This window comes from Lactuca saligna, chromosome 9 (genome assembly GCF_052625555.1).
Source record: "Lactuca saligna cultivar CGN05327 chromosome 9, ASM5262555v1, whole genome shotgun sequence".
In the NCBI taxonomy this organism is placed as follows: domain Eukaryota; kingdom Viridiplantae; phylum Streptophyta; class Magnoliopsida; order Asterales; family Asteraceae; genus Lactuca; species Lactuca saligna.
In genome coordinates this window covers 23,487,423-23,512,044 of record NC_136425.1, presented here as the reverse complement: position 1 = coordinate 23,512,044, position 24,622 = coordinate 23,487,423, and the positions used below count along the sequence as shown (strand labels likewise).

Sequence of the window (24,622 nt, the reverse complement as noted above, 5' to 3'; positions counted from 1 at the left end):
ACAACTTGGCTTAAGTCATTAAGCACTAAACCATGAAGGCTTATAGTTCCATACTTCCAGAATCACTTCTAACATTACATAACAACATAAAAAAAACCCTTGTTTCCATACATGCATGTCCAATGTATGTCTTGGACTTTATTAGGTCAAAATGAGTGTTTTTGGCTAAAACTCCCATGGATGATACTAAAACTTGATATTACTCCAAATCTAAAGCATCAAAGGACCTAAATGACCTGGAGATTCATAAAGTTGCAAACTTTATGAGATTTTACTACTCAATAATCAAGGACATGAAGATTTAGGGACAAAACTCAAGATCTAGCCACCTATTGTGATAAAAATTGAGTCTTGGTCACTCACAAGGGTTCGGAAGGTTGCTACAACAATGGATGATGGCTTGCTTGCAGATTCTAAGCTCACTTCTTCTTATCTCTTTCTTTAATGGGTTCAAAAAGCACTAAAAACAAGGTTTAAACAAAGGATGAGGAGTTTAGGGGTTTCAGAATCTCAAATAGGTTGAGGGTGAGCAAACCCTAGCCTCCTCATTCCTTTAAATAGGGAGCAAAACCCAAAAATAGGGTTTTGTCATTTGTCAGCTGCCACATCGTGGCCATATACTGCCACGTCATGGTGGCCTTATATGAACCCGTAATTTCTTTCTTGAAGTGCCACGTCGTGTAGCCTTTCCTACGTCATGGCAAACTTAAAATGCTTAAAAATATTGGAAATTGAAGTACCTCATGATTCGGATGTTACAATTCTACCCCCACTTGATTCTAACTTTGTACTTGAAGTCTGGCGTTGTAAATAACTCATGGTAGTGCTCCCACATCTCTGCTTCAGGTTTCCAAGTCCATTCAGAACCCTTTTGATGTTGCCACTAAACCTTGACCAGTGGGACCACCTTGTTACGCAAGGTATTTGACTTCTTATCCATAATCGCCACTGGTATGTCAATGTAGTTCAGGTTATAATCGACCTAAATATCGTCTAATGGAACCACTGCTGAATCATCAGCTACAGACTTTCGTAGTTGAGAAACATGAAAAGTGTTGTGGATAAGTCTGAGCTCCTCAGGCAGATCCAACCAATAGGCTACCCTACCTACCAAGTCGATCACTCAAAATGGCCTGATATATTGAGGCCCCAATTTGCCCTTCTTCCTGAAGCGTATTACACCCCTCCAAGGTGATACCTTCAGTAAAACAATGTCGTCAACTTGAAACTCCAACTCGGATCTGTCACACCCCCAAACCTAGGATGGTGGAAACGTTCGGGGGTTGAGGACTTCATGTATAGTATCATAACAACATTTTCAATAGTGATTAAAGTAAACACAACCAACATAAATATATTTGAAAGAGTTACATCATTGTATGAGTTTACATGTTTCCAAATCAATTACATTATGTTGACAAAATGAAATGTTTGACGCCTTAACGTCCCACCCTCAAAAGCACTTGGTTACCTGTTTAGTGATTTCCTAAGAATACAAGTTTTTTGAAAAAGTGTCAACACAAAGGTTTGTGAGTTCATAAGCATTGGTATGTAGTTATGAAAACCTTTTCTTGCAAAAGTGGTGTTCGTTCCAGAAAATCCAATATTTTCCTTAATACGAAAAATGTAGGCTTAAAAACCCAAGACCAAAATGTATACGTAACATTCCTTGCTTATAGTAAATAATGCAAGTTTAAATCGATATAAACTCGTTTGATTTCAATGAAAACCCCGTAAATCCTATGTTTGTTAATACTTAATGTGAGTTATTATAACCATGTTATGACCTAGGTGGCCTAAAACGATGTTCTTCAAGTGTCGGAAATGTTATGACATTTGTCACCCCATACCTGCCGGTCTAGCTGTTGCATGCAGCTAAGGTGTGAGTTTTTCAGACCCAATATAGATCTATATACAAATATCACGCTCTCCCTCCATGAGACTGTGGTTACAATACATGACTTATTTGTAAAGTGAAGTGAATGTCTCACAAAAGTCATTAACGAATTTACGTGTAATGTAATGAAAACCCCTTTTTGTATAAATTTCCCCTTTCGTAATGAATTTGTTATGTAAATGTATTATAAACTGTACCTATTATAGTTTACCCAAAACGTTTGTAATGCAAAGGAACTTCATTTTATGTGAGTCGAATGTATAGCCAAAAACATAACTATGTTTATCATGCCTTATCTTTTATTATTTGTAATGACAAAGGACTCTTACGAATCAATGAGTATTTCCTTTTATATAAATATTACACAACATAAAGCATAGGTAAAATATGAAACCATCAAAGATTAACACTTTGCTCAACATGTTACAAAGTGTGATGAAAGTTGTAAGCTGTCAACTTGTTTTTAACATTTCTGCACTGTTTTGGAAAAATCACAAAAAAATGATACGAAGTCTAAAACTGAATATGTAAAACTGGGAGTTTATAAAATGTGTCTAGTTTGTTCATAAATTTTATCATGATTTTTAGATGTCTCTAACTTGTGTGAAAATGTCTATATTCATAGAATGGTCCGGATTTGTAGCTACAGTGATAGCCAGTTTTGTAAAAATCATCATAAATTGTAGAAAAATCGTATGAACATGTGAAAGTAGTAATTTTAAAGGTATAAACCTGAACTATTTTCATCTAATACATTTTTGAAAACTAAAATGTTTAAGTTGACCAAAACAGTCTGTGAATGGAGTTAAACTTTTCTGATGAAAGCTGTTGGATAAGTTTAGTTATGTTCTTGGTGTTTTAACTTGTATCCCCCCCCCCCCCCTAAAACTTAAGAAAACATGATAATGTAGGGGTATGAAATCACCTTATGTGATTTCAGTGGATGATTGTTGAATAAGAGAAGTGTTCAACTCAAGAACACTGGGAGGATTGCTTGAAGATTTGAGAATCTAATACCAATGTGATGGAATTTGTGTAAGCAATCTATGATTGGAGTAGAAGGAAGTGTAATAATCATAAGGAAGATGATGATACTTACCAAATGAAGAATAAAAACCTTGGAAAGTGCTTGAAATTCTCGGACTTCATAGAGGAGAGTTGAGAGAAAAAGGGGTTTGATCTTTTGGTGGAATGAGTGAAAATGAGTGAAGTGTGAGAAATGAGGGTGGGTGTTCCAGCTCTTAGAATGTGGGAATGGATGGAAAATGATGAGAAAATACAAGGAAGTGACTAGGTATGGTGGGGAGGGGTATGGGTTGGTCATAGAGTGGGTATGGGTGGTTGCTTGTGTCATAAACTAAAGAAAAGTCAACACTCCACCTCTTGTACTTCACCCACTCTTCTTGGATAAGATTTATCCCCAAAAACATGATTAATTAATAAATATGGGGTCTTATATGTTAAAATAAAGTTTTGGGTGAAAATCCCGCGTTAAAATAATTAAAAACGGGCCTAAAATGCAAAACTAGTCGAAAATCGGGAAGAAAAGGCTGTTCTGCGAGGCCCCTCGCATGAGGGACCGAAGGTGCGAGGTTCGGTCCTTGTTGCTGCTGGCCCGAAGGAGAAATGGACCGAGAGGGTGTGAAGCGAAATGGACCGAAAGTGGCTTTGGCCCATAGGGGGTTTCGGTTCCTTCTGCGATGCTCGGGCCCGAAGGTTTTAGGTTCGGGTCTATGCGAGGTTCGGACCCGAAGGGAGGAGGTTCGGTTCCTTGGCAGTTTCGGGTCCTTAAGGGTATTTTACCCGTTTTAAGCGGTTTTTGACCCGGTTAAGGGTCGGGATGGCCCAAATGTTTACAAAAAGTCGCGGGAACTTTTGGGAGAGATTTGGGATAGAGAAGATAGAGTGAAAATGATTGAGAGAGGTTTCATTTGTGACATTTTTGAGTGTTTGGCTTCACAATACGAGGTCCATAAACCCCGTTAAGCCATGTTTAAGGGTCCTACACACTCTCGATGAGCGTGCAATAGTGTTTTATTGGTTTGGTTCATTACTTACCACAGTTTTAGGTTAAGGAAATCTAGATATACGAACTTTTCAGTTGATGATTTCTCATTAGAATACGAGTTGTATAGTAATTACATAACATAAACCCTAGTATACAAGGGTTAACTGAGTTGACCGGTTTGACTTGTTGACTTTGTTTGACTTTGACTTGACTAGAATTTGACTGTTGTCACAGGCTCGATGCTTGTCAGTGTAACTCTTCTTCCGACTCTGAGTTGTCTACAACCTCTGCCTGATCTGTTAAATAAGCTTTATTATCTAAAGGAATATGTAACATTTGAAAATTTCTTGAAATTTTTAAAATCTTTAAATAACCACAAAACCACAATTTATTACAAATTGTTTTCAAAATATGTTTCACAAAAGAGTTTTCCCATAAATCATAACACAAAACACGAGGAAGTGCACGATCAAGCCTTTGCCTTCCCGCAATCATCTGAGGTACCTGAAACATAATCAAAATTGTAAGCCCAAAGCTTAGTTAGTCTTCCCCACAATACAATCACAACTATCACACAACAACATACATATAGAACCTTCAGCATGTCTGGACCGCCTTGCTGGGCCTTCAGTCTATCTGTTGGCCTTCAGCACAAAGCAGGGCCGCCTCAACCCAACCACACACATGTCGACATATACATAAGTGATAAACACATAATCAATCAACAGACAAACAATGATCGCACATATTAATAAGCGTAGCATCATCCTATCTACCAGGATTTAGATCTAACAGATCACTATATTACTCACTCATATGATAACCAAGGGTCGGCATTGGTGCCTTCAACCCATAAGTAAAATGAGGAAAAGTCACCTCACAAGTAGCTGAAGTGATAAAATCTAACTCCGAATCACGGCTCCTGACTCAAATGCCTACAGCCAACATGTGACCAAATCCATCAAAATCTCGAAATACCCAAAATGCCCTCAAAAGTCCAACTTGGTCAACCACGGTCAAAGTCAAAGTCAACGGTCAAGGTCAACAGTCCATGTTGACCCAACTTGTCGAGTGCTCCTCTTAGACTCGTTGAGTACTACATAACTCAGAAAGTCAGGGAAAAACCCTAGCCAACTCGTCGAGTTGTCTAGACTACTTGTCGAGTTTTCCCCAACTTAACACATATAGCTGATTCCTTGATTTTAAGGACTTTAAGGCTCAGATCTAAGCTCCAAATGTGTCTAAAAGGATAAAGTTTCATCTTTATCCTTTGGAGCTACTCCAAATGCTCAAAATCTTCCACAAGGCTTGAAAATTTAAAGTCTTAACCATTAAGCCCAAAAATCCTTGAAATCTGGAACACAACTTTTCCAGAAGAGACTCAAGCCCCAAAACGTCCCAAAGGTGGGTGATTTATAGACATGCACGTCTAATGCTTGTCTTGAACCAAAAATGAGCCAAAAAGATAAAATATGACCTAAACTTCATGCATGGCATCAAAACTTGGCAAAAGACCATATCTAACCCAATCCAAGGTCACCTTGACCTGGGGATTCATAAAGTTGCAAACTTTATGAAGCCCATCCATTACAACACCCAAGAATAAATAGGAAAAGGGACCAAACTCAAGATCTAGCTACATAGATAGATAAAAATCCGGATCTTGAATACTTAGAATGGTCCAAAGAGTGCCAAACGGCATATAAGAGCTTGCTTGCTAGATCCTTGCCACCTTCTCTCAAACTTCTCCTTCTTTTGCTCCCAAAATGCCACACTAACTCACAATATGAGAGAGAATGAAGGTTAGGGTTCACAAGGCCGATCTTAGGGTTTGGTGGCTGATAAAAGATCAACCTCAAGGTCTTAAGGAGATTATATAGGGTGTAAACCCTAAAATTTAGGGTTTCACAACCAGCTGCCAACTCGTCGAGTTTTCCTTTCCAAGTTGGTGAGTTGGTCCAAAAAGATTCACGGCCAAAAGCTCTTCAACACGTCGTGTTGAGGCCATCAACTAGAAGAATTCCAAGAAAAACTTGACTTTTGAAATAATAAATCTCATATCTGGAAACCGGGATGTTACAAAATACCTCGGTCTTTCCCATGACCCTGTGACCGACCTCTCCTCAACAAACTATGGTACGACACTTCCTTCCGTAAAGAACCTCAAAAGGTAGCGCACCGATACTGGAGTGATAGCTGGTGTTATAAGAAAACTTAGCCAGAGGAAGTTTGGAGTCCCAACTCCCACCGAAATCGATAACACAGGCTCTCAACATATCCTTGAGCGTATGAAAGGTCCACTCGATCTGGACGTCAGTCTGTGAATGAAAATCAATGCTAAAGTGTAATCTTGTATCAAGTTCCTTGTGGAACCTCTACCAAAATCAGAAAGTTAACTGAACATCTTGGTCAGATACAGTGGAAACTGGAACACCATGTCGGGTGATAATCCCGCGCACATATATCGGCCAATTTCTCGGCCGATGAGCTCTCCTCAATAGCTAGAAAGTGGGCACTATTAGTCAGACGATCCACTATAACCCATATCGTATCAAATACTTTAACCGTCCAAGGTAGCTTGGTAATGAAATCCATGGTGATATGTTCCTATTTCCACATGGGAACCTCCAAAGGATAAAGTTTGTCGAGCGGCCTCTAGTACTCGACCTTAACCATCTAATAGTTCAAGCACCTCTCAACATACCAGGTTATCTCCCTCTTCGTTCACGGCCACCAGTAACTGAGCCTCAAACCCTTATACATCTTGGTGGCTCCAGGTGTATCAAAATTTTGGACTTATGTGCCTCCTCCAATACAGTCTGCTTGACCCTGTCAAAGTATGGTACACAAACCCAACCATACCGAGTCAACAATCTGCATGTAAGGTCACACCTTATGATCTGATGAGTCAAACACCTTATAAGTTGATCGCCAGTGCCAGCTCCAACATCATCATCAGCGCCAACGCCTCAAGACCTTATCAGTATCAGCATCTAGATTATGATCTTATGTAATATTTGTATATTAGGTAGTTATACTGATATGCATAGAATAGATAGCAGATCTGATATCTTGGTGATAAGGATTAGTTCTTATTATAGATTAGATACAATCCCTTGATTGAATGGATATACTAGTATAGTTTAGTATATATTCAACATTAGGGTGAAACCTTAATGTTAATGTCTTGGTAACCGTCTTTGTGACATTCGTTATCTTGGTGAAGAACAACCCCTTTCTTGGTGAAAGACGTATTTGTGATTAATTCATGTTCATTACATTTTTTGTTTTTTATTTGGTTTAGTTAACTTGTTTTTTTGTTAATTATACTTGAAGTGTATCTAATTGATACAAACCTTCAATTGGTATCAGAGCAGGTTTTTGATACACTCAAGTAATTATGTTGACCTCTTACAATCCCAAATTGTCTGCTCTCAACAATATCCCTCCTTTTGATGAACTCAACTTTACTACTTGGAAATCAAAAGCCATGGACATTCTCGAGATCATGGACTATGAAATGCATGACATCATCAACAAGGGTCTCATCGTCGTTATTCCTCAATCACCCAATGATGGTGCATCTAATAGTGAGCCAAAGAAGAAATTTGTGCCATGATACAACAATGAAGAAAAAAGGGTGTTAAATCTCAATGTAAAGACGAGAGTTACTATTAGAAACTCACTCACATTTTCTTTTTATTGTTTGGTTCAAAACTGCTCAATTGCACAAGAGATGATGAGCACACTATCATCTACTTTTGATAAAGAAAATCTCTCAGATGACAAAGTTCTAAAAGGTAAGTGTCTCATGGATCAGAGCTAAATCTCATCCCGATTAACCAAATGACAACATTGACACTATTGACGCTGATCTTTCTCAAGCTGCTATAGACCTTAATTATGGCTATGAATCAACCTCAATGTATCAGGTAAAAATCTTATTAACTATTCTTCCAACAAAAACATCGAACAAGCTGACATGATCGATCGCTTGCGTTTCGATTTATCTGTTTCAAGTGAAGAAATATCTTCTATCAAAATTGAATTAAAAAATCTCAAAGAAAAACTCTCCTTTTTCGAAAAATCTATTTCACTTTTAAAAAAAGGAAAACACTTGTATCTCATTGACCAACAATTTTTTTCTATCTGAGAAAGAAAATGTTGTTGATCATGCTAGATGCATCCAACTTATTTAAAAAAATTAGGCTTCTTCTTACTATTTTGTCACGAGAATTATTATTGATCAGATTCCTGATCATTGTGAGAAAATTCTTAGAGGCGGTATAGAATGTGTTGTCTCCTTAATAAAAAAGAGTGAGACTAAACAAACATTTTATAACGCTGATTGTCTAGAAAAATATTTTAAAAGTAGATTTGTAAGTATTTATTTTATTAATCAAACTTTAATTAATAAACATCGCACTACTGACTATGATGGTAACACCAAATATATATCTCGTTTATCTGCTCTTGATCCTTCCCACCTACCTCCTCATCGTGGGTATGTTTTGCCCTCCACTAAGATTTTGCTTAATTTTCCTATATCAAATGGTGAAGTTCATTCAGTAAACAAAATTCTTACCATTTTTCCTCAATGCTCTGTTAGCAACTCTGAATCTAGACATCAATCAAAGTCTTCTACTTCATATGATTCTTCAATATTTACTGATCCTTGTGACAAAGTGTCATTTGAGCATACCATCGAAGACATTCCTTGGTCTAGAACTAAAGAAAGAATTTTTAAATCAAATTATCAAAGTTCTTCGAATTTAGCAGTTAAAAATAAACCAAATTCCAATGTTAAAAGAAAGAATCATGGAACCAGAGTTTGTTATTAATGTAGGGATGCTTCTCACAAAGTCAGCGAGTGCACTTTTGAGAAAGCTTCGTCCACATGGATGACATCATGATTCGAAATGATAAGTGGATCAAAAAGGGAAACTCTTTAAATTGTCTCCATGATGCTTGTTATCATATTTTTTTTTCTTAAATGGCCCATTGCAAGATGGGTCAGAGTACATTAATTGTATATTTTAGTTTCAGGGTAAAGAACATATGTGGTATTTAGATAGCGGTTGCTTAAGACATACGACTGGATTCAAGTCTCTTCTGGAAGACTTCTTAAAGAAGGATAATCATGCTGTTACATATGGAGATCATGGCAAGGGAGCTACAAAGGGATATGGAACCATCAAGTGCAATTATGTTGTATTCAAGAACGTCTCTTACATGAAAGGTCTTCAACACAATTTCATTTCAATCAATCAACTGTGTGATGTTGGCTATGAAGTTCACTTTAACAAAAGAGAAGGAAAAGTAGTTGATCAAAAGCATGTCACTGTTCTGACTGCAAATCGACAAAATGACATTTATGTCTTGGATATGTTCTCTGCTGACAACTCTCTTCATCGTTGCTTCCTCTCTTGTGCTCAATCTTATCTAAATTGGTTTTGGAACAATAGGTTATCTCACTTGAACTTCAAGATCATATCAAACATTTCTAGTAATCAACTTGTAAGAGGAATTCCTAAGATGCAATTTTCCAAATATAAATTGTGCTCAGCATATAAAAAGGGAAAGAAAACCAAGTCCTCATTCAAGCCAAAATCTTGTTCTTCCACTATCAAATCTCTTCATATTCTCCAAATGGACCTTTTTGGACAGGTCCTAATTAAGTCAAGAGCTGGGAAGAAGTATACTCTCGTTATTATAGATGAATTTCAATATTTACCTGGGTAGTCTTTTTAAGGAAGAAGAGTCATGTTGTTGATGAAATAATCTCACTCATTAAGCAATGGGAAGTTCTTTATGATCTTATAGTAAGGTAATTATGAAGTGATCATGGAACTGAATTTAGAAATTCCTCCGTGGATGACTTTTACTCAATCTCAAGAATCTTTCAGAACTTCTCTGCTGTTAGAACTCCCTAATAAATTGGCATTACTGAAAGAAGAAATAGAACTCTCATTGAAGCTGGAAGAACTATGGTCATTGAAGCTGGTCTTCCTCTATCATTTTGGGTTGAATCTGTCAACACAGCATTTTATACCTAAACCCGTTCCATCATTGTTAAGTGTCATCGAAAAACTCCCTATGAGCTATCTAAGGGGAGGAAACTTGACATCACTTACTTTCGAGTGTTTGGGTGGGTTTGTTACATTTTGAATCAAAGAGATCAACGCTCTAATTTTGAAGCAAAAGTTGATGAAGGAGTGTTTCTAGGTTACTCTAAGGTATCCAACGATTTCAGGGTATTCAATCTTTCAAGGCAAACTGTTAAGGAAACTGCTCATGTCAATTTCAATGAAGACTCATTCATTCATGATTGGATTGATCATCCTTCCTCCATTCTGAATGAACTCACTTTCAGTCCTTCAGGCCTTGTTCCTGATTTCTTGCCAAATGACACAAAGGTTGTTTTTCCCAATGTTGATCAAATTGTCAACTCCCAATATAACTCTAAAGATCAGACCTTAGTTTCTAAAGAAGCCGAGCCATCTAATCAGGAAGATTTTGTTCCAAATAATACGAATGAATGTTCTAATCCTAGAATTCTTCCAGATCATCATGAATCTCAAATCATTGGAGATGTAAATTCTAGGATTCATACTCGTAGCAAATTCAGCAACAACTTTTGCATTTTTGTGAATTTTTTCTCAATGATTAAACCAAAGAATGTCACTAATGCCCTAAAAAAAGCTGACTGGATCAAGGCTATGTAAGATGAGTTGAATGAATTTGAACGACATCGTATGTGGACTCTTGTTCGCAAGCCGCAAGGAAAAATATCATTGGCACTTGTATGGTATTCAGAAACAAGATGGATGAAGATGGGATCATCACTAGAAGCAAAGAAAGATTTTTGGCTTTAGGATTTATCAGTTGGAAGGATTAGACTATGATGAAACATTTTCCCTTGTTTCGAGACTTGAATCTATTCGTTTATTTCTTGCTTTTTCTTCATTCAAGAACTTCAAAATCTAGCAAATGGATGTTAAGAATGCCTTCCTACATGGGATTATTCAAGAAGAAGTCTTTCTAAAGCAGCCTACAGGGTTTGAAAGTGAAGAATCTCCAATTCATGTATATCGTCTTGATAAAGTTGTCTATGTTTCAAGCAGGCACCTAGAGCGTGGTATGACATATTGGCAAGTTCTCTTCTTGAAAGTGGATACAAACGAGGAACATTTGACAACGATTTGTTCATCAGGCATTCAAGATATCACATCATTCTTGCTCAAGTGTATTTCAATGATATCATTTTTGGATCCACTGATGAGAAACTAAATTATAAATTCACTAAGATCATGGCTAAGAAGTTTAAGATGAGCATGATGGGTGAACTAACTTTCTTTTTAGGTTTGCAGGTTAAACAATTAATTGATGGATTTTTTTTGTTAAGCTAAATACATTACAAACATGTTGTAGAAGTTTGGTTTTTCTGATAGCAAGCCAGTAAAGACTCCAATTTCCTCATTAGTGTCTGTTGATGCTAGTCCAACTGGCACTGATGTGAATGCAACCCTATACCAAGGAACGATAGGATCACTACTCTATCTTACTACCAATCATACTGGCATCATGTTTGCTACCATGGTGTGTGTACGTTATCAAGCTAGTACTAAGGAATCCCATCATCTCACTGTAAAGAGGATCTTTCATTACTTAAAGCATACACCTAATCTTGAGTTATGGTATCCTCGCAATTCTGAGTTCAAGCTAGTAGGATACACTAACTCCGATCATGGTGGATGTGGTATTGATCGTAAAAGTACTTCAGGATGGGCTTAAATGCTTGGAGATAGATTGGTGAGCTAGTCCAATAAGAAGCAGACATTAGTGGCTTGCTCTACCACTGAAGTTGAATATGTAGCTACTTGAAGGTGTTGTGCTTAGATTCTATGGATTCAAAATCAACTCTTAGATTGTGGTCTACACTTTTCAAAGAATCCTATCTGTTGTGACAACACCAACGCCATTCATATGATACAGAATCCAATGCAGCATTCCAAAATGAAGCACAATGACATTCATCATCACTTCGTTGGAGACATTGTTCATAAAGAAAAAGTGGAGTTGTTCTACATTCCATCCACTGATCAACTAGCTGAGATTTTCACTAAGGCTTTGTATGATAGGACTCTAAAAAAATTGATTGTTGATATTAGCATGCTTTCAATGACTTAATTGTTTGAAATAACTTTGCTTTTACTTGCTTTTTCAAAACACAAAAACAAGTGTTGTTTTTATTATGTTTTTAGAACATTAAATAGTTTGCTTAAGGTTTGCTTCTAATATTTACAAGTATTGTCTTTTCTTTATTACCTATCTTTCAAGACTATCTAGGATTAATCTGCACCTCTTCCTTTCAGAGTTAGAAAGAACTGGAGCCTTCCAGAATGTTCTAAATGCTCTAGTTGTTGAGAAGAATATTGGCATCAAGTCTTCTTCTTGTTGACAATACTCTTTCTTTCCTCCACTCATTGTTATGGATACAAGATACCTCCATCAATACAATGAGTCTTACTTTCATCTACTTATGCATAATCTAATAAAACCTCAAGTTCCCTCATGTTGATCTTGTCAACTCGTTGGTTTCATGGATTAGATTCATTTAGCTCGTTGGTTACAAAGACTAGTTCATATTCTTCTCTTTCTTTTGATGAACATGAAGCTTTGAATCCATCTGCAACATCTCAATGATAAATGGCTTCATCATTCTTGGTTTGTAGTCGGTTGTATTGTGAATTAATGTGGTTGTTATTGATTGCGTTTCTTTTATAGACAGATTTGAAGGACAAATATCTCAAAGAAAGGAAATTGATTAATGAGTATTTATTTCAAAATATCTTTCTTTGATGATTCTACTCAAAAGAATTTCTACCTTTATGATTATTTTGAAAACTTCTACATAAAGAGCCTCTAAAAAGGCTGCACAAATATCGCTTTTAGAATATATCCTTGTTTGACTAACTTTTTTGTTTTTACTCTTATATTATTTATTATTTTGTCTTTTATCATTTTAAATGATTTGACAGTGGCATTTCATAAGCCAAGTATGTAACTATTGACAAATCATTGTCCTTAGAAGCATGTTGTTGTATGTGCCTAAATCTCTCTAAGTATCTCATTTGCAAAACCATCTGCTGAGATGACATTGACTCACCCCGTCACACTGATTGTCTAGCATCATCTAAACTTTCAAAGTGAGATTTCCTTGTCCAAATCATAAAATTATAGAAAGGCTTGGGTGTTTATTTTTTTGGTTAATCATCTCTTACCTGACTTCGTCCCTGGAGGCATTATTGTTGTATGCATCAAGTCTCATGTTCTGTTGAAACATCAAGCACAATCCAATGGCTTACCTTGATTGCATAGTCATCAACATAATAAATACTTGTTTGGTCCTTAAATGACAAAGGGTTATTCATGTCCTTGACCTCTTTGTATGAGGTATGACATGGTACCATTGAACGAATTGACTATGAACTTCAAAGTTCTAGACTGCAACTCAACTCTATGATACATAAGTTGAACCAAATCTTGTTGATGAGCTGAAATTGTTTATGATTCACGCCGATTCCACCTCAGCATGACTAAAACACTCTACTATCTTCTAAATTATTCTCAACAAAAAATTGACAATTCACTATGATATACCACACACTGTTAAAAGTTTGAAACTTTATGCCAATGGTTAAGCTAAAACACCACAGCTTATCACACACATCATTCCACTCTTGCCCTTTTCTTCTAATAAAAGTGATTAATGAGTCAGCGTATGAAAACACACACTAATAAAATATCGCAATACTATGTTAGTGAAAGATAGTTCAAACCCATAGTATCAAGAGATATCATACTCATTGAATTACCAGCTGCAACTCTGATACACTGATCACTTCCTTCAGTACCATAAGTGTATACGCTAGAGTGGCATATAATCATGATTATGCAGATTTAGTATGTGTGTTTCCGCCCTACCTCTTGTTCCTTGTTTGGTTGTGGACCTAGGGCAGAGTCGCACATCCGACCGTCTTACTAATCTTAATTATATACGACTTGTATACACGAGGTAATGATAGATGGACCTGGCATGAATCCGATCATGGACATTAGGGCAAAGTTGCCATGTCTACAAGTGGGTATTCTGCCATTCAGAGGAGCACAACCCCAGTAATACTGCTAAGAAAGTTAATTTCGGGACGAAATTCCATCTAACGGGAGGATGATGTGACAACCCGAAAAAAATTTCCTTGTAAGTCCAGCCATTCAATTAAACCAAGAGTCAGACTCGTTTCTGCTATCAATTAGCATGGTTAAGGATCATTTTAAAGGTTCTAATCTCAGTACAATCAAGTTATTGGGTTTGGAATATGTCACCTAAAGTTCTTCGCGTTGAAATTGAGTCGAACACTCCATCCAAGGGACTGTGCGGCCGTACACATGGGTGTACGACCGTACACCCAACATGACCGTACACCCTCCCCCATAAGTATAGTATCCTTCCATTTGTAAGTCATTTCTTCAGTTTCCAAGTCAAGAACTCGAGTTTTCTCTCAACTATCATCAAGCTTTTCACCCGATCTTCAAGAATGTAAGCCTTTCTTCTGTTTTGATTTGATGTTATCCTTCGTCACCTAGTAACACCCTTTGATTTCATCCATGGAAATCATCTTTTGACTAGACCTTCCCATCTTCATCCATTTCACCAAGAACACACACTTGTTCTTGGTGATTGTGAGCCCTCTTGAGCCTCCAAATCATAAGTACTCCTTCCTTATGCTTAGTATTTGTTAGTAACACTATATTAACACCCTAAAAATGACCAAAACTCAAGATCATAAGGATTGTACGTCTGTACACTCATGTGTGGCCGTACACCCCTCAAACACCCCTAAAGGGCCTCCAAAATGCAAATCTAGCTTCAACACTTGATGAGCAATAGTCCCACAAGCTTCCCTATCATTCAAGCAAACTTTTGTGCACTTATTAACATGAGTGTACGGCCGTACACTCCATGGCCGTACACCCATGACCGCACACTCCATTTATTGGTCATACACTCCCTTTAGATGAATCACATGTGATTCTAACACTTGGTCCAAGTGTTTCCTAGTCCCTAAGGTGTTTCCTTGCATGTAGTTTCTAAACACCATATTCATGCCATTATATTCCATTATATGTCATTAGGACTCGTTTATGCCTCGGGACTTCATTCGTGGAACTTCTCATCCTTACGCACATATTCGTTTGAATCACCCATATAAGGTGAGTTAATACCCTATAATCAATCTTTTAACTGTTTTAAATGCTTTTAAGGGACCGAGGGGGGGGGGGGAGGGGGGGGGAATACAAGTTCGACACAATGATAATTGTGTAAATGTTTTGTTATAAACATCTTTTAAAGGATTGCTTATGTATTAATAAGTGATCAAAACATTTATGTTACTTTATAGTTTGCAAAACTCCGTTTTTAGAGTACAAACATAACTTCGTAGATAAAATGAGTCTTTTCTTCGAATCAGTAAGAATTCAAGTAAACATACTAGTAAACTATAATAGGTATAGTTTAGGAGTTCAAACATACTATAATGAGAAACATGGAGGAACATACTATAAACTATACAAAGAGAACATACAATACACTAGAACAGTGAGAACATACAATACTATTACAAGAATATTATAACATTAATGTGAGCCACTACTTCACGACTTAGCAATATACTTGCTAGGTTGCGTTTTGTAACCAGAGTCTCCTGGAGGGAGAGCATGAGTTTGTGTATAGATCTATACGGGATTGACACCCCACACCTTGTTGCTAGCTACAATAGGACTTGCAAGTCTACGGGTGACAAATATCCATCAGTTTCGGCGCCATTAGGTCGTCGTGGTAAAACACGTGCCATATCAGTATGGTTATAATCACATCACATTATGACCTCAGTAAAACAATCTGGTTTTAAGGTAGTCAGTACTTCAGTTTGTCAATATAAAAGACAACTATGTGCTTACATTTTTCTCATTACTTTCACATTGTGACAGTTCCACTTGAAAGTTAATGCAAACTATTTTCGAGTTAAGATAGTTATAAACTAGGGAAAACTTACAAGCGACAAACAGAACAGTCGATTCACAGTACATTCAGTAGAAAGGGGCCTATAATGCTAACTTTATGATTCCTTAGTTTATACATCAGGAATATATATTAATCAGGTCTGACAGGTAGTAAGATGTGTGCTTTCCGCTCCATTTCCTGTTCCTTGTTTGGTTGTGGGCTTAGAGCAGATTCACCTAACCTACTATCTACCCGATCTTAACTATGTGATAGCTTCATTTTATTTACTTATTTTTATAGTTTATTTTAGTACATTTCATTCGCATTTTAGTTAACTTTCATGCATATTTTCCCTTTTGTTATTTTTATGACCATTTCGGGGTACTTTCTAGTTTCTTGAGCATTATTGCAGATTTTCTTGGAAACTAGCGGGGCGGCACTCTTGCGAGGCGATTGGGCTTGAAAGGAATTGGAGATTTCATGCTTGATGGCTATGAAGGTGATTCATGGGGTGGACTTGTCAATTGCTTGAAGGCTTGGAAGAATTGAGCTTTAAATTTGAAAGATGCGGGGGAACATTCAAGCGTATGAAAATTATTAATCGGGCGAGTTCACGAGCTTTGGAGGATTTAGAGAGGTCAAATTGGGCTTTAAATGAAGAAAAACTTGAAGAAAGTGGGCTAGGAGGTGATTGGATTCGATCTGGGCTAGTGGGATATGCTTTAGAGGCCCAAAATCTCAAAGGAGCCCATGTCAGGTACCACCCGCGCAACCCACCCGCGCAGCAGCACGCGGGTCGCGCAAGGCCCTGCAGGGGCAATTTCGGAAATCCTTCTTTTGAGCTATTTGAGGAAGGTTGGTGCCCATCTTTTGCATACACTTGCACATCCGATTTTTGGAGATTCTCTCTGGAGTTTTGGAGACTTTTGAAGGCCAAGAACCCTTGAAGAACATCATATTTTTACCTCTTGATTCTTGCTTAATGTTTGGTACAATTTTCTCTAACTTTGTTTCTTTGTGTTTAGCCATGCTTGGCTAAACTAATCTTGGTTGACTTTTGGTTAATCCTTTGAACTTTTGTTGAATGTTGAAGAATCCATGAACATGTTCTTGAATCTTTATGGGAATGTTTTGTGTTTTAACATCTTATCATTACTTGTATGTTTTAGTTCATGAGTTTAAATGTGTTTGTGGTGATTAGTTGGCTAATTTCTTGATTAAGTAAAGGATCCTCAAATTAGCAAGCAACAAATGATTTTTGTGTTGTTTTTGCTTCACACAATCATAAAAACATTTCCTCCAACATGGTGGTGAAAGCATTTGACCCCTCTTGGATTTGGTGACTTTTTGGTTCTTAATGCTAGTTGACTTTCACTAATTACATGCTATTTGGAATTAGTGACTTTGACTAAGGAAATTGTTATGAGCTTCTCTAGCCATTTCAACAATTAAGAAAAGTCTAGGTAATCTCAAGCTCCTTGGATTACTATAGCCAAATTGAGGATTTAAAACAAGTATTGCACCATTGAATTCTAATGATATGTTCATCAAAAGTCAAAGTGAGAAAACTTTAAGTCAACCATCTTTCCCTTATTGATTTTACACCAAATTCTTATTTTTGTTGCAATTGTCTATTTAAATCATAGTTAATTCTAGTTTGTTTCAAGTATTCAAAACACCAAAACCCCCCATTTTATTTTTATTGTTATTTTACAAGTATTTTTACAAAGAGATTTTTCATAGAGTTAGAAATTGAACCAATCTCCGTGGATTCGATCCCTTTACCACTATACACTATTTTAGTGTGTAACATTTAGGGTTATTATTTGTGTTGGCCTCGACAACCACCACTATGTATATATTCCGTATACACCAAGTAATCATAAGGAGTACCATGTATGGGCCAGGTCATAGTATACAAATTCGATACACCGTTTTCTAGTACAAAACATACTTTTCAAATAGAACATTTGGTAAACAAAACTAGAAACTTACCAATAAAGGGTTTAATCCATTTTATTAAACTAGTATACCTTAAAGGACCTTAGGTGGTTAATTCTATAATACCTTAGTTTATACAGCAGGGTTATATATAATTTATACCCGATAGGTAGATGGATGTGTGCTTTCCGCCTTACTTCATGTTCCTTTTTTTGTTGTGGGCTTAGGGCAGATTCACACAACTAACTATCTATTCGATATTAGATTATATATAGCTAGTATAAACTAATTGATTATACAAGGAACCATTGTGGTTACCATTTTTACTAAAAGAAATAAGGGTATTCTTAAAGAATGTTTTCATCAAATATAAAAGAACTATTACAGTTAACTCCGTGAGTACCAAGTGAATACACCATGGTTATATACAACGATGATCTAACAAACAATGGGATGTGTGTTTTCCGCCTTATTTCTTGTTCCTTGTTTGGTTGTGGACTTAGGGAAGATATACACAACCGATTGTTTGTTTACTATGGGTTTTATATAACTTGAATCCATTTAGTACTCATAGAAAGGATTGTAGAGTCATTTTTACTTATCTTTCATCAAAGCAGGAAATATAGGATTTTCTGAAGGAACGGGCGAACTTTTCTAAAAAGAACTTACAACTTACTTACATCACTAAAATCTTATGAACTCACCAGCTTAAATGTTGATATACTCTTTCAAAATAACTTGTATTCTCAGGAGACCAGTAGACAGGTACGCGCACTGGGATTCAGAAGATGGAACATAATAGCTTCATGTCTTGTTTTGTTATTTACATATGTAGTCTATGTTTTGTGAATCACAGAATTTGTAAACACTTTCTTTCTAATGAAATGGTTGTTCATTAATTTGATTACTATAATGCAAGTCTTGTGATACTAAACATAACGTCCTCCACCCCTGAAAGTTTCCGCCGTTCCGGTTTTGGGGTGTGACAGAAACCCTAATGTTAACGTCTTGGTGGTCGTCATTGTGACATTCATTCTCTTGGTGAAGAACAACCCCTTTCTTGATGAAATACATCTTTGTGATTAGTTGGTGTTCAGTACATTTTTTGTTCTTTATTTGTTTTAGTTAACTTGATCTTTGTTAATTATACTTGAAGTGTATCCGATCGATACAAAACTTCATCGTGGCTATTAGAAGAAAACTTGTCAATCTGACCCCGGATTCTCTCCTGCTTCCAGTTTTCCTTCTTAACTCCTTCGGCCTGAGCCTCCCTAATCAATACCAGAAGCGACGAAGCGATATAAATCCTCATACACACGCTCCCAATGGAAGAACTAGCCAACTTGCAGCTCAAAGCATCAGCAACTACATTCGCATTCCCCCGGTGATAAAGAATATAAATGTCATAATCCTTGACCACATCAAGCCATCTACGCTACCTCATATTCAGATATGGCTGATCCATGAGATACCTCAAACTCTTGTGATCCATGTAGATGGTACACCGTACCCAATAAAGATAATATCACCAAATCTTGATGGCAAACACCATCGTCCCCAACTTCAGATCATGCATTGGATACCGAACCTCATACGACTTTAGTTGCCTCGAACAATACATAATAACCCTCCCTCGTTGCATAAGTACCCCCAACCCGTATATATAAGCATCACACCAAACCATAAAGTCCTCCACACCCTCCGGAAGGGTCAACACATGGACCTCATATAATTTATGTCTAGTGTCTCGAATGCAACCTGCTACTCAGGCTCCCAGAAAAAATCCACGCACTTCCTCGTCAGACAAGTAAGGGGTACAAAAACCTTGGATAAATCCTAAAAGAACCTCCGATAATACCCTACTAAACCCAAGAAACTACTGATCTTTGAAGAAGACTTCGGGACCTCCCATTGCATGATTTCCTCAATCTTGGCTGGGTCGACCAAAATCTCGTTCTAGTTAACGAGGTGTCCCAAGAACTGGACCTCCCGTTACTAAAACTCACACTTTGATAACTTTGCATAAAGCCTCTCCCATCTCAAAACTCCTAGAAGATCTTGAAGGTGCTCCTCAAGTTTCCCCTTGGTCTTGGAATAGACTAGGATATCATCGATAAAAACAATGACTGAATGATTAAGCATCATCCTGCACACCCGATTCATCAAATTCGGTGCGTTTGTGAGCTCAAACGACATCACCACGAACTCATAATGGCTATAACTTGTTTGAAACTTGGTCTTCTCAACGTCCTCCTCTCTAACTCTCATCTGATTATACCCTGACCTCAACTCAATCTTGGAAAACCAATATGCACCCTACAACTGATTAAAGAGATCATCAATCCACGAAAGTGGGTAACGGTCCTTCACCGTCAACTTGTTCAATTCCCACTAATCAATGTACATCCGGTGTGAACCATCCTTCTTCTTAACAAACAAAATCAACGCTCCCCAAGCAAACTGCTTGGTCTGATAAAATGCTTGTCTAACAGCTCTAGAAGCTGGGAGGATAACTCATGCATCTCAGGTGGTGCAAAATAGTATGGCGCCTTCCCAATTGGGGCTACATCGGGAACCAAATCAATCCTGAACTCGACTTGTCTTGCAGGAGGCACATTGGGTAATTTCTACAAAAACACATCCAGGAACTCTCTGACCATAGGCACGTCTGAAACAGAAAACCCCTTCTCATCCCGAGTGTCAACCACATACTCGAGATAAGGGAATAATGAGGATACTATTGAGCCCTGGCAGCAGAACAAAAGGTTGATCCAACCCTGGTACCCTCCCCATAAATAATCAATTCTCCCTCATTTGGGGTTCGAACTACTACCCGCTTACCCTCATAGTTGATCATGGCTCCACATCAACTCAACCAATCCATCCTACTGTCATGCATACATCACCGATAGGAATAGGAATCAAATTGATCGGATAGGGCACCCCAAATATCTCCAAGATACAGTCTCGAAAAATGTTCGATGCAGAAACATTATGCTCGTTAACGATAGAAACTCGCAATGTGCACTCCAACTCCCAAGAGACATATCAAAACACCTACTGGAGGACTGGGACACAAAGAACCGACTCACATCCGAGTCAAAAAGCACAAGAGCATGCAAGGAATTCTCTAAGAAGGTACCTAGGAGAAATATAATCATAAACATACAATAAATATCTTGACAGAATAATAAATGGAAACATACTAGTAATGACATCTAGAACCGCCCTAGCCTCCTCCGCTGTGAGCTAGAAAGCATGAACTTGAGCCTTTGGGGGTTCCGCCCTGCCTTAGCGTCCATCTATGATCCTCAAAGTAGTAGGGGCTGATACCTACATTAGCCTGGCAGTTAATAAGGGACAGATGACCTTCACATGACCAACCTGCTTACAATGATAACAAATTTGGGTGCTCACTAATGGGGCCTCCTACTGAGAATCCTTTGTATAATGCCCCTCCTTTCCATATTTCTAGCACCCATAAGATAATCATAAAACATCTTCATGAACGGTGTTGTACTTACCATAATTACAACCCCTCTATCCCCCCAGATCGTGAATCAGATGGATTGAACCGCTTCGCTGCAGGTTGTGGCTGAACGGGAGTCTACCTTTGTTCCCTCGTCTGAGTATCAATCTTAATCCTCGTCTCCGCGTGGCATCCTAAAGCTCGAAGAGGGTACTATAACGTTCGGTAGACATAAATTGTCGAATTTCAGTCTTGAGCATGCTCAAGCATTGCGACATCTAAGTGTGCTCCATAGCAGCATACTCATGACAGAAAAGAGCCCTCTCAGTAAACAACTTGGTGATCTCTGTCACCGACTCTATTATCTGCCTCAAATCTAGATATTGCTGATCCAACCTTTCCACCAGGGGAGCATACCTAGCGCAAAACATCTCTTAGAATTACTCCCAAGTAACAACAATCCTCTGCTCAGGAGTATAAGAACCAGTCACCAGGTTCCAATAATACTTGGTGCCTAGTCGAAGAAGGTTCAGAGCGCACCTGACCTTCCAGTCCTCTAGACAGGAGCAAGTGAAGAAAAATCCCTTTACATCTGAAATTCACCTCATAGCCACAATTGGGTCCTTGACCCCATCAAACTCCAGGGGGTTGTGTTGCTGAAGTCCCGATACTAGAATGATCCTCTCACATGAACCCTTGCACAAGCAACAACTGCGGTAGCTGTAGCAGTAGTAGCCTTAGCCATATCAGCATACCGCTCATCAAACAGCTTAATAATAGAGGTCTTGATAGACCTAAAAACCTCAGGGATGGCACACTGGATAGCAGCAGCCACCTCAGTGGCGATCAACTCACGAATGTCATTATCTGACAAACCTGGCCTCTCTGGGCCGCCAGCTCATGAACTAGATCCTCTCAGGTACACCATGCTGAAAATGAACCAATAAAATATATTAGAAATGCCACAATTCATACCCTAAAGACTAAACCCTTGGGGTTTGTGACTACCTTGCTATGCGTAAGGGTCCGGTGCTTCCAATAGTACGGGCCCATACTACCTTCCACACCTACATGTATTTGTCTCAATAGATAATCATAAACAACCCAACAACTAGGATACACATACATCGTCTACTCACTCTCTCAAGAGTGGTTAATCACTTTTCAAGTTGGTCTACTTCAACCACACTTACTAATGAAACTTCCACCAAACATGCAGTCGCTCGTGCATGCTAATCATACATAACGTTGGATTCCATATAAATTTGAATATTAGATTCTACCCTAAGCCAACAATCATACAAGGAACATGAAATAAGGCTAAATCAAACATTCCAATCCTATAAAATCTTAGTTACGTATGACTATGACGCACACACTAAGGTGCTATTTGTTTTTCTGAAGCAAAAATTCATGAAGTTTCTAGACCACCTCTACAACCCTCTATAGTAGAAGAGGTGGGCCAAACGGATACTGTAGAATGTAATAAGAATGTGTTTGCTTGTTTAATAAGAATTCATATGTGATTTACATATGAATCACATGTAATTCAAATGTGAATTATATGTGATTTACATGTGAATCGAATGCAATTCATATGTGAATTACATGTGAATCACATGTAATTCATATGTGAATTACATGTGTTTTACATATGAATCACATGTAATTCATATGTGATTTACATGTAATTACAACGTTGAACTTTATATAAATTTAGCTAAGTAAAAAAGAAACAACCATAGTTGTCCAGATTTATACTTGTCTTGCTGCAAGTGAGCCCACGCCAAGTTCCCTAATAACCTGATTCAATTCCAAAACATCATAACTTTAAAACTAAATTTTGAAGATGACTCATGATTCTACATTTCTAGATTTCTACAACTTTGCTTGGATTGTTGTCTACTAACTATCAACAAAGATTACAAGATCAACATGTAAAATTATAAACCCTTAAGCATATCAGAAGATTAGTTCAGAGTGGTTTCACTTTGGCATTTTATCGAATAGATTGTGATCCTTAGAAATGTAATTAGTTTTCTCACAAAATTAAGAACAAATTGACCACCGTTCGTTTAGATTCTTTACCAAAAGAACATTAAAAGAAAAACCTAGAAACCTTTTTGAAAATGATAACTAAAAAGAGGAATTCGCAAGAAATGATAGAAACTAGTAATCGGTGAAAAGAGAAAGTAATAAATTGATCACCTTGACATGTTTGGCTCTGACGTATGGAGAATCATCGGCGGGAACTTTGTGGATGACATGGAAAAGACTATTGCTATTACTAGATTGCGGTGGTGTCCATTTCTTGTCTGACGCCGGCAACAGTGGTTTCCGGATCGGGAATGGCGGAGAAGAATATGTTTGAAGAATAGCACCGCTTTTTCTCCGGCTGAGGTAAACGGAACCCTAGGCGATCTACTTCATGAGTATGGATTAATACAAATCTAAATTTTTGAATGGCCAGCGGTGGCTCCAGTAAGATGATTAATTCTATATCTCGATAGAATTGTAGAGGATCAGAGTCGGTGCCTTCAAAATCGGTCGGAGATGAGAGATCGATAAGGAACAATAACTCCAGATTTGGACGATGCAAAGCTTATTTTAAGGGAAACGGGCAAGCTTAATGAGCGACTCATTAGCGATAGAGGTTGAGATAATCGAAACAGTAGATGATCTGGTGTTGGAGAAGAAGCCGATGAGTGAAATCATCGGAGAAAAAGGTGATTGTGAGGACGAGGGCAGATCGTGAGTTTAAGAAAGAGAGGAGGTTATCAATATATTCAGGATATAGTTTAATTAAAATTGTGTTTCCTATAATATCCCTGATCAAATTAATTAATATACCATTCCTTCTTTTTTTCTACTTATTTACAAAAACGTCACCTTACATCTCGACCCTTCTTTTTTTTTATTCAACGTTCCACGTTTAGTTCTCGAGTTTTCGGGAAACTATGAGTTCTCAAATGATCATATATATATATGGTTTTTAGGACCGGTCAAATCAGTTGAACCATCGAACCGGTAAAGCATCCGGTTTGATGTCCGGACCGATTTTCAACACATTGATTACAGATTTACAGAATTTTAAAATTATTTGAGTCTTGTAGCGAATATATATCTTTTAGATTTGTATTTCAGTAGATTTCTGTATTTTCCTAAGTGTATTAGAGTAGAGGTTCCAGCCAGCCATGTAACAATAATGAATATGAATATAGAGTTGTCTCTATTTTGGTGAAT

General features: G+C 37.5%; 1 protein-coding gene across 1 annotated transcript; it reads left to right on the top strand.

Moving 5' to 3' along the window:
• Nucleotides 1–7,641: 7,641 nt before the first annotated feature.
• LOC145016092 (uncharacterized) lies at nucleotides 7,642–9,647 on the top strand. The gene is made up of 2 exons (XM_078974512.1): nucleotides 7,642–7,705; nucleotides 8,977–9,647. The coding sequence occupies exons 1-2, from the start codon at nucleotides 7,642–7,644 to the stop codon at nucleotides 9,645–9,647; spliced, it is 735 nt and encodes a 244-aa protein (XP_078830638.1).
• The last annotated feature ends 14,975 nt before the right edge of the window (nucleotides 9,648–24,622 follow it).